This window comes from Melitaea cinxia, chromosome Z (genome assembly GCF_905220565.1).
Source record: "Melitaea cinxia chromosome Z, ilMelCinx1.1, whole genome shotgun sequence".
NCBI classification, from domain to species: domain Eukaryota; kingdom Metazoa; phylum Arthropoda; class Insecta; order Lepidoptera; family Nymphalidae; genus Melitaea; species Melitaea cinxia.
Genome location: NC_059424.1, coordinates 564,888 through 580,178, shown reverse-complemented (window position 1 = coordinate 580,178; position 15,291 = coordinate 564,888). Strand labels below are relative to the sequence as shown.

Here is a 15,291-nt window from a genome sequence, read left to right as displayed (position 1 = left end):
AAATAAAATGTGAAGTTATCGTGTGATATTACATACTGTGGCAGTTAAAACTTTATTTGTCTTTTTTTGACTTACGATTTTTTTTTGCTCGAGGATTCAAGTTGCGCGACGGCAAGTAAATTAAAAATAATTTCAACCTATAGTTGTCTCATTTAATAAAAATAAAATTAAACTTTATTAACTGTTTTCTTGAAAATCTAAGATATTATAAATTTTTTCTTTACCTAAATTATTATAAAATAAAGTTAAATAGCATACATAATTTAGCATGATTTAGCTTGTTTTGAACATAGTTTACCTTTTGTGTTTTGATATTTTTTATATCAATTAATTTATAATGAGATTCTTTCCTCTCTGAGGGTAAATATTGAAATATATTTTTAAAAGTTATTAAAATTATACAATCATAAAATTAAATATGAATTTATAGAATATTGAATACAATTGTAATTTGCTAATGTAATGATGATGATTTTTTTTCGTGTAATTACTATATCAATATCGGTTGTAGATAACATTATAAATAAATATAATTAGGATATTTCATTTAAATAATTACTTCCAACCATTAATTAATTAATTCAGAGATAATTTGAAACCATTGTGTGATGTAAGAAACAAGAAAATGACATCATTCTGTAGAGCATCTTGTTAGTCACTATATATCATTTCCATAGTTATTACTGCTATGAATTTCTAGTCACTATAAAAACTGATTCTTAACAAGTGCTCTGTGACCACTGGTAGTCCCCAGAAACAGCTGAAGTGTCCCACTGAAGTGTGGAAATCTCACTAGTATATAACTTAGTATCTACTCAAGAATTTACCTCAAAAACAGTTAGCATTTCGTGGCAAAATACACATTTTGACAGTGGTCCCTCATTTTGCCGTTCTTAACTTCACTAAAAGATCAAGATCGACTGCTCGAGCGTTGAGAACTCATTGTTTATATAACTTCACAGAAAACTCTTTAGCAATCCTCGTGGGTGCGGTCTCAAGATGTCATCTGTAGGGCAGCTGGTGCCGCAGGTGACTCGCGGGCCACCGAACATGACCATAAAGTTCAGTGGACCGCACATAGAAGGCTCGTACTGCTCAATGATCAATTACAACTATGATCCGGTTATCAGCGTCATCTGTGCAATGTACATTGTGTTTGGTATCGTCTACACACTCTTTGGTAAGGACATCTACTGTAAATTTTAAAGCCTTAATAGTTCCAAGAGCGATTACTTGATTGTTACGTTTGTTTTAGGATACCGGTGTTTCAAAGCGAGCATGTTTCTAACGGGTTTCACGTTCGGGTCGGCGATAGTTTATCTAATATGTCTACAGGAGTACTTGATGCCGCCTTATGGGAACGTTGGTAAGTTTCACTTGAATTATCAACAGTGATGGGGTTCAAAAAAGATGCCTTGGCGGTTCCTTAAGTGTTAGCGTCCCTACTTAATCATTATGCTGTGTGTTTCTCGTAGAATTGATTTTTTATATAATTTACCCATATACATTTTTTTTTATACATCTATGGCCACAGCTATACAACTCACCTGATGGTAAATGATTACCGTAGCTAATAGAATAACTGGCAACACCAGATGCATTGCAAGAGCGTTGTCGACCCTACCAACAAGCCCCCAGGAGCTCTGGTCACCTTACAATAGGAACACAACACTAGTAGATCTCCTGTAAAATGACGGTACTGCCTTAGTGGGGTGCTCGAGATTGTGAATAGTCCTTGCGAAGTCAGCTAAGGTTTGTTGGTTGTCAGGTGTGGCGGTGTGTGCGGGGCTCCTGTTCGGGCTAATAACCATGCTGATCCAGTACGTGGGCCTCTTCATGACGGGCTTCCACACGGGCCTGTTACTCGCCGTCGCCGGTCTAGCCATATACGACCACTTCCTCGATGCCAGACCCAACACGGTAAGTCCATAGCTAGCGCCTGCGATGTACATATATGTAATATATTTATTCATTTTTATATCATATAGTTTTAAACGCCATGCCAATTCTTTATCAACTCGTACACTTTCCTACCGCTTCTCATTATCTACGCCCTGTCCTATAACCTAAGGTTGTCTGGAAGTAATCGCTTTTAACGATAAGACCGTCTTTGTACATCTTTTTTTGAATGTATAACTTTTTTTGTGGTGTATAATAAAAAGTATTTATTATTATTATTACATTAGGGCCCGATTGTTATTGATTGTTGTCCCAACGAATCGTTAAAATTAGAATGTGTCCTGGTTATTTTTTTTTAATTATATGATATATCCACAGGCTTATTATGCCCGTGCTTTGTTATTCCATATATTATTATTATTATTTTTTAACATGCATCGGTTTGATAACAATTCGTTGAAAGAACGAATGGTTTTCTGAATGTAGCAAGCGGACTTAAGTTATACGAGTGTGTGTGTGTGTGTGTGTGCGTGCGTGCGTGCGTGCACTGTGTCTGATGTACATAGATGGAGCTGGGTTCGATTCGGGCTGCGTCTACTTTTTATAAGTTTGTTTTAACGGTTATCAGTTGCGGAAACTAGTTGTCTAGGTTACAGTTGCTTCGATTTTGTTTAAGAAACGTCATGATCGAGTTATCACTAGGTATTATTTGTATCATTTATTATAGTTATAAAGCTGAAGAGTTTGTTTGTTTGTTTGAACGCGCTAATCTCAGGAACTACTGGTCCGATTTGAAAAATTATTTTAGTGTTAGATAGCCCATTTATTGAGGAAGGTTATAGGCTATATATCATCACGCTAAGACCAAAAGGAGCGGAGCATCAATGAAGACTGTTTCGAAATCGGGATTTTTTTCCTTTTGAGAGCTTCCGCTGCGTGCGCTGCGTAAACAGTTAAAGTTTCGCAAAAATCACGTATGACAGAATTGTTCCTGTTCCGCGCGGACGAAGTCACGGGCAGAAGCTAGTATCATATAAAAAAAGTGAAACAACTAGTCGTATAAAAAAAAGTAATATAATTTAAGTAGGTATTAAGTTATATAAAATCGTTGTCAAGATTGCGTCCGCGTGCTTCGTTGCATAATGAAAACCGGATTTCATCAATTGAATCTCGTACTCGTGCGTGTGTATCGGTCTCGGGAGCCACTGTGCCCTGTAGCATACCTCGGTCACGAGGGTGAGTCAACTCACGTGAGTCAACTCACGTGAGTCACTATTATCCTGAACGCCGGCTGATAGTAGTAAGTGTAAGTACTTAAGTGAATTATTGAGTGACTCGCTCGAGTTGTGATAAACATTTTGCGACTCATCCGATCAATATATATATACCTATTCTTATGTATAAAATTTTCGTGTCACAATCTTAGTTACCACACTCCTCCGAAACGGTTGAACCGATGTATATGGAATTTTGTGTGCATATCGGGTAGGCCCGAGAATCGGCCAACATCTATTTTTCATACACCAAAGTTATAGGTAGGGGTTAAGGGGGGTTAATAAAATATATAGCAAAACAACGTTTGCGGGGTCGGCTAGTAATAGAAATTAATTTGTTGTTGCTCATTTCGAGCTGCGTGTGAAAAAACTTGTTTGGACGAGTGGGTCAGTGGCGGTAACGTAACGCATTATGGGTACTATGTAAGATTTTCTATTCGAAATGTTAAAAAAATTATGCCAAGCGCGAGTAGACTGATATGTAGAGGCCATTGTTTCAATGTCTTGTAGTTGTAGTCGGGAGTATTGGAATCAATCGGTAGTTCAACCCAACAATATGGCGGTGCAGGATCGCTAAAATCTTGACAGTAATAGTGGAATTTTAATTTACGCAACTTTGTAATCGGGCTAATGATTTTTACATTTTTTTTTTGGTGTTGTTCAAACGTTAATTCTATACTACAAAAAAAAAAAAAAAACAATTTCGCTATATAATCATCGCAATGGTGCTATTCGAACCAATAACTATGTATTTCATTACTATACTATAAATCTTTTCAACTTTTATTAACAATCTCAGCAAGAAAAACTGCAGAGGTATACTTTAGATAGCCAACGATGATGGCACGTAACGGTTATTTGAAAGAAATACCGAACAGGAGAAAACGTTTAATAGCAGTCACTCAGCAAATGCCTTTTCTCTGCGGAATCCTAAAGACAACAGAACGACGTTTCTAATTTGACATTTAAAGTTTTACGAGTATCTTTCCAGACACTGGTAAGCGATAAAAGCTATCGTCGATCTGAAATACCTCGGTCTAGACGGCTGATAGTATTTATGAGGGAGCAATGAAATTAGAAAATCAAAAATTGTTGCAGCGGTTGTCGGGGAATATCAATATTTAACTCCACTTTGTAAAGGACAAAGTTATGGATACGTCCATGTGTTTATTTTACTGTGTTATCTGACGGTAGTACTCTGATATAATAAGACAATGACCAATAAGATACGGACGGCCTTTAACAGTTTAAAAGTCATGATTACAATGAATTTTGTACGAGTTTTATACTCTCGAGATATTCGCGTCGACGCCGAATCGAGTCCGCGATCTGTAACTAATTTATGTATAATGTGTTTATCTCTGCACAGTCTGCACGCTTGAAATAATTTGTCATTGAAAGGTCGCTCGCAAAGAAAAATTCGTCTCGATTATAAGCCTAGCGTTTGTTTTTTGTTGACGTATACCTTCATTGTTCCTTGACGATCAAATGTCGCGCTGAAAGAGATTAAGGTCGTAGCAGACTGATTTGAGCGGAGATTAGCGCGACGTGGGAACAATGCGGGTGTGTTTTTGAAAACTCGGAGTATTTGGCACACTAAAGCTCGTAAAAGAACCGAGTCGCCGAAGCGTTCAGACAGCCCTGACCTCGATGCAGCTCTACGGCTTATCATTGCTAAATACCGCCTCCCCGCCGCCCGACTGCGCTCGTTTGATAACAATGTGCTAAAGAATGGACGGAATTATGATAATTTACCTATCGACCAAACCACTCGCTGCCTGTACACGCTTATCGGTTACATTATGCACGAGTACTGTTTTCGTTCTATTTTTTTTTTTCATTTCGTCGTCACATCTTTGGCTTATTTTCTTTAAAATTTCATGACGTGATATTTTATAATCAGTAACTATTGAAAAAGAATGCTTCGACGGACAGGCTGTCAAAGCAAAAATAAAAAAAAATCGTAAAATATAAATTAACTGCTAAAATTCCCGCGTGAAGATACTGTTATAAGTACTTTAGTTTCAATTTTCTTATCTGAATAAAACGAAGTCTAAAGTTGATTGTTGTGTGTCGTATTGTTTAAAACTAGGCATAGTTTGTAGGTCGTTATCGAATAAGCGGTAGCTGGCCAATGTTTTGCGGCTTTAGTAGCTCGGCGTCGCTAAACGGCGAATTAATGAGGTAGCAATTAAAACGTAATCCATCACCGAGCAACGTTCGCCGGAGCTAAAGGGTTTGTTAGTATGAAATTATTTTTTTAATTTGAAACTTAGTGATCCGACGACGTCAAATGTACTTAGAAAACGTTTTTCAATTTAATCAAGAACTTTCCGTTTTACCATAACTCTGCCGCTACTTTTTGGGTTTTTTCTGGGTTTTAAGAGCGTTCTTCTAGTAAATGTGAAAATCTGATGCAGATTTAGGTCCATAAAAATAAAAATAAAAATGGTATGAGGGTCGGATCGAAGTATATAATGATTTAATGTAAACAATAAATGTTATATGTAAAAAGCACAAAGCTATACATGGAATAAATAAATAAAATTACTACTACTATAACAAGAAGTGTCGAGATAAAGTCTTGTTAAGCTTTTCGATCTCGCTTCCTTTCTGCTCAGTGCGTGTACCGCGCGATAAGTTCCAATAATTCGATCTTAATCGATAAAATATTGAAAACGGTCGTAATGAACTTTTTGAAAGAATGTGATTATGATAATGTTGTAGTGGTTTATCCTTTTTCCCAAATAAAAAAAAAACGCTCTAAATATTCGTTATCGATGCGATCCAATAACCAGATAGATCTGACATGACTCGACATGGATTTGATTTATTGGATAGCCTGATGTGTGTTGTCTGTGTGGGCGCACCGCTCCGCCCGAGCTCACGGCGATGCCCTCAATTGTCCTTGCGACGAATTATTGAAATCGGTTTTTTTTTATATCACTAGTTCGGCAAACAAGCGTACGGCTCACCTGATGGTAAGAGATTACCGTAGCTTATAGACGCCTGCAACACCAGAAGCATCGCAAGCTCGTTGCCGATCCATTCCCCAATCCCCCCCAGGAGCTCTGGTCACCTTACTCACCAACAGGAACACAATACTGCTTGAAAACAGTTTTATTTAGCTGTATCAGTCTGTATCGGTCTGCCCAATAACAAAGTTATGAGGTACCTATAATACAACAATGGTCGACAAAAAGTCAAGCAAATACGCATTACTTGAGGTAACTCAAAAAGTTCTCGTTACATCTCGATTAAATTGAAATAAGACCAAATGACACTCCGATTAAAAGTAATCATCGAAATCGGTTTACTTAGTAAAAAGTTTACACACGTAAAAAATACAGTTGTGAACCTCTTCCTTTTTTAGAGCGGCTTAAAAAGGAAATGCTGATTTACCATAATTAATTTATTAAAAAAATGTAAATTTTTGTATGAATCAAGATTGGCTTTCCTAAAGTTTTTTCGTGTTTTACCCCATGGCCTTGAGGTGATGTCGGTTCTGGAACTCCTCGAACGTGTCATTATTAACCTTATAAAGTCGGTCAAGATTTTTTGTCCATATTCTGACCGCACCTGAGCAACGAAATGTTCTGACCTTAACTTCTGAATAACAATTTTGTTTTTTTTTTTTTGTTAATAAAAGTATAAAGTAATAATAGAAAAACCCACTAAATATCTAAACTTTGTGTACAAAAATTTTAATAAAATATTTCGCACGTTTTATTCGATTCGTATTTTCTTCATTAGTAAACGCCACATCTGCGAACTTGTGGCTGTCGCTAGTTTGAACATAAAACGAGGTGGCATTACTTCAGTAATTTACCCGAAGAAACCCAAATTCGAATGCCTATAAGTCCTTCAGCTTCCGTGAATTATTCCCGGCGACTCAAACGCATGCCTCAACGGAGAATTTCCATGTCGAGACTCATTTTCTTGATTTTGCGTGCAAATACGAGCCCCGATGCAAAATAGTTCGTCTAATGTGGAATTTTCTCTGTGAGATTTTTTCTAACTTCATTATTTTTAATATGTACGATTTTATTTTTGTGTTACCCTCACATTAGGAATTCTAAACATTTTTGAATATCATATCAAAAATCGAACCCGCGTCTCCGACTGACCGTGTCGGCGCTCTAGCTAATTAAGCTATGGAACGATGTACCCGCTAGATCGAAATTTTTGATATGATGATTTTTATTTTCGATTTAAGCGAACCGTGGCGCCGTTTATATTGATTTCTCTATTTTTGTATATCTATATAAAATATTAAGATGTTCTACTATCGCATGTCGCGTTACTTATGCCATTTTTTAATTATGAACCAATAAACTATTTTAGCTTTTTAAATTTATACATATCCTGTTTTAAGGCGGTGATAGACGTGCGAACTTAAAGTATGCGGTTGTTAAGATCGCGAACTTACTCGGCTTGACGTCGGTGCCACACGTGAAGCTTACTCATTCTGTATTGCGATGTTGTCGATGGAAGAAGCTTTGTTTGTGTTTAGGAATTGTATCGTAGTACATTTTAAAAACCAAAAAAAAGACGAAGTTCTGAAATAATTTATTTGAAGTAATTTCTCAATCAAAAGCAATAAAAATTACAAATACATACACTACAAGCGTTGCGCGTACACGGACTGGCGAAACGTAATTGTGTTTAAAAAAACCGACTTCAAATTACATCGCCAAGTAACACATCGTATTAGACGAAAAAACAGTCACGTAAATACGCATTATTAGTTATAACCCAAAAACTACCTATTAGATCGCAATCAAATTTAAATGGGAACACACGACATACAACACCTTTTGATTAAAACAAAAATAATGGAAATTTGTCCACCAAGTCAAAAGTTCTAAGGTTCTGAATCAAATGAGGACGTCCTCCTTTTTTGGAAATCAGTTAAAAATGGCAGCTCGCGGCTCGCAGTACTGCCACACGCACGAGCGAAATTTCAAACTTATCGTATCGCCAACGAATTTTTTTTTTTTTCGAATTGAGAGTGCTGTTGGCCCTATCGGTCTTTACAGCGTCACCGGTGAGAGGGGCCGGGTACTAAAGACATCGGCCGCGAAGGAAGAAGGGTAGCCCTCTGAGAGGGCTCGGAGGTAAACGCACGCCCTAAGGGTGTCTCCTAGCGAGATCGCACCTCGGCTTAGAGCGTCGTCGGAGTGGAGGAGGCGCTATGCGGAGTGCTGAGACGGCTTACGGACGGTCCGCTACACGCCTAGGCGCGTGCAAGACGCGGGGACTTCGCCCTCGCCGGCGAGGGTGGTGTGTGACCGACGAACTTACTCGGCAGGTTTAGCGGGGGGGGGGGGGAGACGTACGAACTTAAAGAACGCGGTTTTTAAGACCGCGGCTCGACATTGATGACACACGTGAAGCTTAATCATTCTGTATTGCGATGTCGTCGACAGAAGAAGCTTTGTGTTATTAACTACTTCTTGTTTGAAGAAAACTGGTCGACCACGCATCACAAGTGCAGCAGAAAATAGAATCCTGAAGAAAATTATCAAAAATAATCGTCGTGCTCGAGCTGGAGAACTCACGGTGCAGTGGAAGGACATGATTCACAAAGACGTCTCAGTTGATACTTGCGAAACAGTCCTAAAAAGAATGGGTTACGGATTTTACACCGCTGAGGAGAAACCACTGTTGACTGCTGTACAAAAGAAAAAGAGGTTGAAGTTTGCTCGTGATCATTTAAATTAGATTTCCGATCAGTGACGTAGTATCATTTGGACTGACGAGTCTAAATTTGAAGTGACAGTTGGCGATGAAAGGAAAAAAGTGATTCGGAACAAAAATGAGGCATTTCATACTGATTGTCTCAAACGCAAATTGAAGTTTCCGGCGTCTCTTATGATATGGGGCTGCGTGTCTGCACAAGGTGTTGGTGGTATGCAGTTTGTATCAAAACCTTTTGGAAGAGAATTTACTGCCCTCTATTCCGCCACTCAAGCATCAAGATTCCTTCATTTTTCAACAGGATGGTTCTTCCTGCCATACTGCAAGGACAACAAAGACGTGGCTACTGGCGAAAAGCATCCCTACAATCGAATGGCCATCTAACAGCCCGGACCGATCGAAACCCTATGGTGGAAAATGAAAAAAGGTCTCCGTAAAAATCCATCAAGATTTGAGCGACTTAAAGGCTAAACTCTTGGCTGTCTGGGAGTCAATTGCGCCTGAGGAGTGTGCAGCGTTGGTTGCAACCACGCCTCTTCGCATTAAAGCTGTCATTGAGAGCAAAGGCGACACAACTAAGTGGTTGACGAACTATTTTGTGTGAGTGACAAGGGTAGACGAATACTTTTGCGTTATGTTTTTTAGAATTTTTTTTTTTAATTTTTTTATATTCTGTAAAGTCATGAAAGAATTTCTGTTATGTTAAAATGAACTTTAAAACGTTCCTCAAATTGTGATTTACTTTTTATTCAACTTTCTTAATTATTTTACCAATATTTACTTTCGCTTTGCACTACTTTCCATACTAGACGAACTATTTTGCATCGGGGCTCGTAATACGAAATGCTAGAAAATATAGTTTAGTTAATTAAAATTCTTTATTCTTTAACCATTAATAAATTAAATTATCCATAAGTAATATAGCTTGTATAATGACGATGAATTATATGAAAAATAGACGAAATTTCGTATGCATTTTGTGCATCCCTTTACACCCCGTCTGTTAGGGAGAGTTGTTTTGTTTGTTGTGTTCTCTCGTGCGTCACAATGAACCTGTGTGCGAAACTATACATCTACTTTATTGATTTAACCGGTCTCAATCAGTGTTGGACGATTTGCAGAACGTTCGACGTTCCTCTCGTGTGCGTGATGCTACGCAGACAGACGCAAGGGACCGCACCGCAACCCCAGACCCCCCTAAAAATAAACAGTTCTATTACACCTCGTCGAACATAAATTGTGTAGGTAAACATAAACGTTTCGTCTGAATACATTATGACTACGACTTTAATCTCAATACGCTTAAAAGAGAACTAAACGTTAATCGATAAAATGAAAAATGGACGCTCAGTTTGAAATGAAATAAGCTGGGACGAATATTCGAGGGATTGTTTTATTATTTTTTATTACTGAGTAAGCATCTCAATTTGCGCAACTCGCCTCGTCGACCCGGGCAAAGCGAAATCCGCGCGCTCCGCCCCGCGCCGATGTTTCGACGTTGCTAGGGTCTGCGAACGAAGGTAAAATAAAACTGAGGACTAATTAATCGTTGTCTAGACGAGCTTCGACTCGAGCCAATGCAATGAACTACAATTATTGTGCGCAATAAACCTGTAGTAAACTATAATAACCTGTAATAAAGTGTTCGACACGGCACCGGTCCCGGGAAAATATATCGTTTATGTGTTTATAATGTTAGGATTTTAAAGTGAAAATATAGCTACATCCCTGTGTGATATCCGGCTCCACACACGTGTACACACGCACACAAAAGGACCCACCCGCTCCACACTCGAACAGGTTGCTACGCGAATTTGATATATTATTCAGCGTAGTTTGTCGCAGCCGGGAGCCGGCCGTAGCCGCCCCGAGAGGACCGCAACCTTGGAGAAATCGATATTTTATTCCAGACAATTAATTTAATTAATTCCGTAGACGTGGGTTTAAGAGGATTAATTAATTGTATATTTTAACATCATTAAAATTTTTCGGTCTAAATCGAAGCTCGAAGATTGGCCACGCGAATCGTCTAGCCGTATTATAAACGTATAAGGTATGTTTAGATGTTCTGCTTTGTAAATGTGCATGTACTAGTTACTGTGCGACTCGCTCGCTATCTCAGCACGATTCTGCATCAACGGGCAGATAGGGTATTGTGTGCGTTGCTCGCATCGATCAATACTATCTATTATTAATATAATGAGCGTGTCTCAACTAGCCGAGCGTGCGGACCGCTCGACTGGTCGCGGTCGCCCTCGTCAAGCTACGCTCCGATATGTGATGATTCCAATACGTCCTACGTATTGTTGGCGATTGTTTGTATTTCACTTAATCAATCGTCTTAGATTTATTTTGGTAAACGAATTCCTTCAAGTTGTTTACTCGCGCAGAAGCCGTATCGTCAAGTACGCATTCAACAAGTTTCAAAAGAGATCGTTATCCTTATTGCAATTAAAAATGAATACCCAATACAAATTTATTGTATTCGCAGTGATCACAATAATGTCCCGTGCTAAGTCGCGGGTTCGATTCCCGCTCATGATAAAGAATTTTATAGAGATTGTTTTTGTGTACTTTATGATTCCGAAACCCGTTACAGGAGCGTCATCATAATGGAGGCCGTTTTACCATACAAAGAACGCATCACATAATTGTTAAAATACATCGTGCCTGTGCGTTAACCAGCGTGTGATAGCTAGATTAAAATTTGCTTGCGATGTTATGCTCTGAGGTTTTGTATGTTAATCTCAAAAGTACTGAAGTAATATTTAATATTACAATAGTAAACACACTATTATTTCTCAACACCTTTGTGTAGCGCAGAAGCGGTGTGTCCTTGCGATGGTTGCATTTATTTGCTGCGAAGCGTATGAAGTGTAACGCAGTAAAGCTGCGCGTAATCCTAGTGTTTTGACACTGACATAATAGTTAATTAAAGGAGCAAAGTTGAGCATCTCGCTCGCTCGTTGCGAAATTTCAGTTTAAACAAAGGGCACTCTAGTCATATAATAGTATCAATCTACACAAAATAGATGTTGTTCATTTCGCAGAGTAAAAAAGTAAAAAAAAAACTAAAATAAAAGTAACCTAAGCTACTCCTTATTACATCAGCTATCTGCCAGTGAAAGTCCCTTCAAAATCGGTCCAGCCCTTTCAAATATTGGCCGAAACAAACAAACAGACAGACAGACAGACAAAAATTATAAAAAATGGTATTTTGGTATATATACCGTATATACACATACATACGTATAAATTTAGTAAAATGCGTGTACTTCAATATTACAAACAGACACTCCCAATTTTATTTATTTGTATAGATTATCATTAAACTGGACCCTGTCGTTACAGCGAAGTTATTGATTGATTAACTCGTGGATGTCATAGCAACGTTTACCCTCCAACGTCTCGGGGTAGTCGCGTGGGTTTCTCTTACTTCGACAGGCTCAGACGCACCGGTAGCTCCGAGCGAGGAGCTACCGGTGCCATCTCGCTGTCGTCGAAAATTATGCAAATTCAAAATTTAACAATACAAAGATTTATTTTACATTTTATTTAATCAGACGAACGGTAACGATCGACGTAGTTGAATCGAATGTTACATTCAATAAAGATGATATCGACTCTGTCTTGAAACACGTACAACGAACTTAATGAAAATATTTCAACGTTCATTGCTACTGCAGCGCGAATTCCGCAAACGTTTGAATCGGTAACTTGTGTTTTTTATTTCTCTTCAATATACGGAACTTGTACCGTTGCTATGTGTGATTTTACGGTTTTTTTTTTTGATATATAATTGAAAAAATTTAAGTAAAGTATTTTGTAGTAAGAAGTGTTGTGGCGTATAAACAATGTCAATCGGTCTCGTTGCAGTACTGGTTGTGTGTGGTCACGCTGCTGCTGTCCGGGATCTTCTTCGCGGTCATCAACCTCTACTGGAAAAAAAGTAAGTAATATCTTTTCACTGTTCACATACATTCGCTTACAGCGCAATAAAATGTTCATTTTCCTTATTAATGTTTTCGTAGCAAGCTTATCTGAATTCACAGGATTTTGATGATTAAAATGATAAATATATACATATAATAAAATGGTAGGAAATTCAAAACTGTACATTAAATATTTTTTTTAAAAGAATGCCTACTTGGGGTGCGATCTACAATCGATACCGAAGCCAAAAATATGGTTTTTAGAATTTTTGTCTGTTTGTCTGTATGAATGTCCGGGATAAACTCAAAAAGTACTGCATGGATTTACTTCAAATTTGGCACGAATATTATTAAGAAGTCGGATCAACATATAGGCATACATATTATCAAGCTATCACCTACGGGGAACGAGCAGTGAACCTTTATTTCTTCAACGCATTCTGTAACAACATCATCTAACGACGCATATTTGAATGTTGTTGTTATTATGTTAATAACTATGCTATAAGCTAGCTACACTATAAAAATCACGCTATATAAGTAACTTAGGTCGATAAAAATAATAAAATGAATATAAGTAGTATCAAGATAATTTTAAAGCAGCGCCATCTATGAGATTTCATAAACATCAACATCAATCCTTTTTTGGATATAAATAATATAAATTTTTTATTTATATATTATTTTTTAATTTAAAGTTTTTAATATGTAATAAGGAGTAACTTAGGCTACTTTTAATTAATTAACAAATTTATTTATTTTATAACTGTGAACTGAACAATAACTTTTTTGTTAAATTCCATGCGAACGAAGTCGCGGGCACAGCTAGTATATAATAATATGATAATAGCTATATAATACTGCTTTTTAGCAGTGTTGTGTTACGGTGGTGAGTAAGGTGACCAGAGCTCCTGGGGTGGGTCGGAGCTAAGGTCGCCAACGCGCTTGCGATGCTTCTGGTGTTGCAGGCGTCTATAATCTACGGTAATCGCTTACCATCAGGTGGGCAGCATGTTTGCCCACCTTGCTGTATAAAAATTGTTTTTCAACCTCATCATTACTACAAAAATCTTTCAAAATACGTACGTATTTTTTGTATAGGACGTTAGCAATTGTAAGGTATAAAAATTAAGAGATTATTATAAGGTGCAGTCGCACTTCTCGATCATTTTTGCAAATAATATTATAGACGAATTAATTCTTTTTAAAACCTGTATTCAACAGTAGCTGTGCCCGCGACTTCGTCCGCGTGGGATTTAACAAAACAGTTATTACTCTTTATTACATCAGCTATCTGACAGTGAAAGTAACGTCAAAATCGGTCCAGTCGATCGGCACAGAGATTGAACAGACAGGCAGACAAACAAAAATTATAAAAAATATCATTTTCGTATATGTACCGTGTATACATCCATATGAGCCCCGCTCGGGAGGGATACTTGTATTTTTTTTTTTTTTTTTTTTTTTTATTTATAAATTTTGATCCACGGGCTCAAAATGCCCGTGCCTTTGTTTATCATGCATGCATTATAATACTACAGGCGATTTTTCTACTTATTATACTACAGATCGACAGTCCTGTGACTGCCTAGTAAAACTAGGACGTGGTCCGACGCCGACGGTTTTTTTTTTTTTTTTTTTTTTTTTTTTTTTTTTTTTTTTTTTTTTTTTTTTCTTACTAAATGCTGTTTATGCAGAAGTATACACATAATTGCTTTCTAATTTCTAACATTATTATCTTTCTTATCTATGTCTATATTTACACTTATTTGCCTAGTTATCATATATGTACACTTATTTCCTAGTTACCATATATGTACACTTATGTTCTACTTACAATGTACACTTAACCTATGTTACTGTTAGTAAGGTTTTTTTTTTTTTTTTTTTTTTTCTTATATATATATTATTTTTTTATATAGTTATTATTTGTTTATCTATGTATAAGTTATCTATTTCTGTTATTTACTTAAATTTCATAATTTAATAAAGTGTAAAGTTGAGATAATATTAATAATCAAACTTAGCTTAACTAAAATTAAAATAAATATATCAACATGCAAAATAACTGCTATTTGTAACTATTTGATAAATCAAAAGGATATAAGAATTTATATATTTATATATCTACTTTCTTATTACTATATCATGAGCCACGCCTGATCCCAGCATCTTGAGCAGAGCCCTTGCCAACGACATATCCCGCTTGTGGATGGTTCTTTTCAGGTTGTGCTCCAAGATTGTTTTTGTCGAGGCACCCAGCGCTCGGCTAACGAACCTGCCGATTGCGTCATCACCGTCGTCAGTGTAGTAGACACAGGTGTTAGTGTGTCTTGTTAACGCTACTACCGCATGAGGCACACTATCGTGGATTTGTAGCCTCTCGGTCTTTGTCTGGACGATGATGACCTCGCTGTAGGTTTGCCCTTGTGCTTCATGAATGGTCATGACGCGCGATCCCTCTCCAGCACCGTATCCCTGGTCCA

The 15,291-nt window shown here is 37.4% G+C and overlaps 1 protein-coding gene across 1 annotated transcript in view; it reads left to right on the top strand.

Moving 5' to 3' along the window:
• The first annotated feature begins 999 nt into the window (after positions 1–999).
• LOC123669017 (transmembrane protein 198) overlaps positions 1,000–15,291 on the top strand; it is a 31,832-nt gene continuing 17,540 nt past the window's right edge. Inside the window, exons 1-4 of the mRNA XM_045602689.1 lie at positions 1,000–1,180; positions 1,256–1,366; positions 1,769–1,920; positions 12,750–12,822. Coding sequence (XP_045458645.1) covers positions 1,000–1,180; positions 1,256–1,366; positions 1,769–1,920; positions 12,750–12,822 — 517 coding nt within the window. The remainder of the gene's footprint in view (positions 1,181–1,255; positions 1,367–1,768; positions 1,921–12,749; positions 12,823–15,291) is intronic.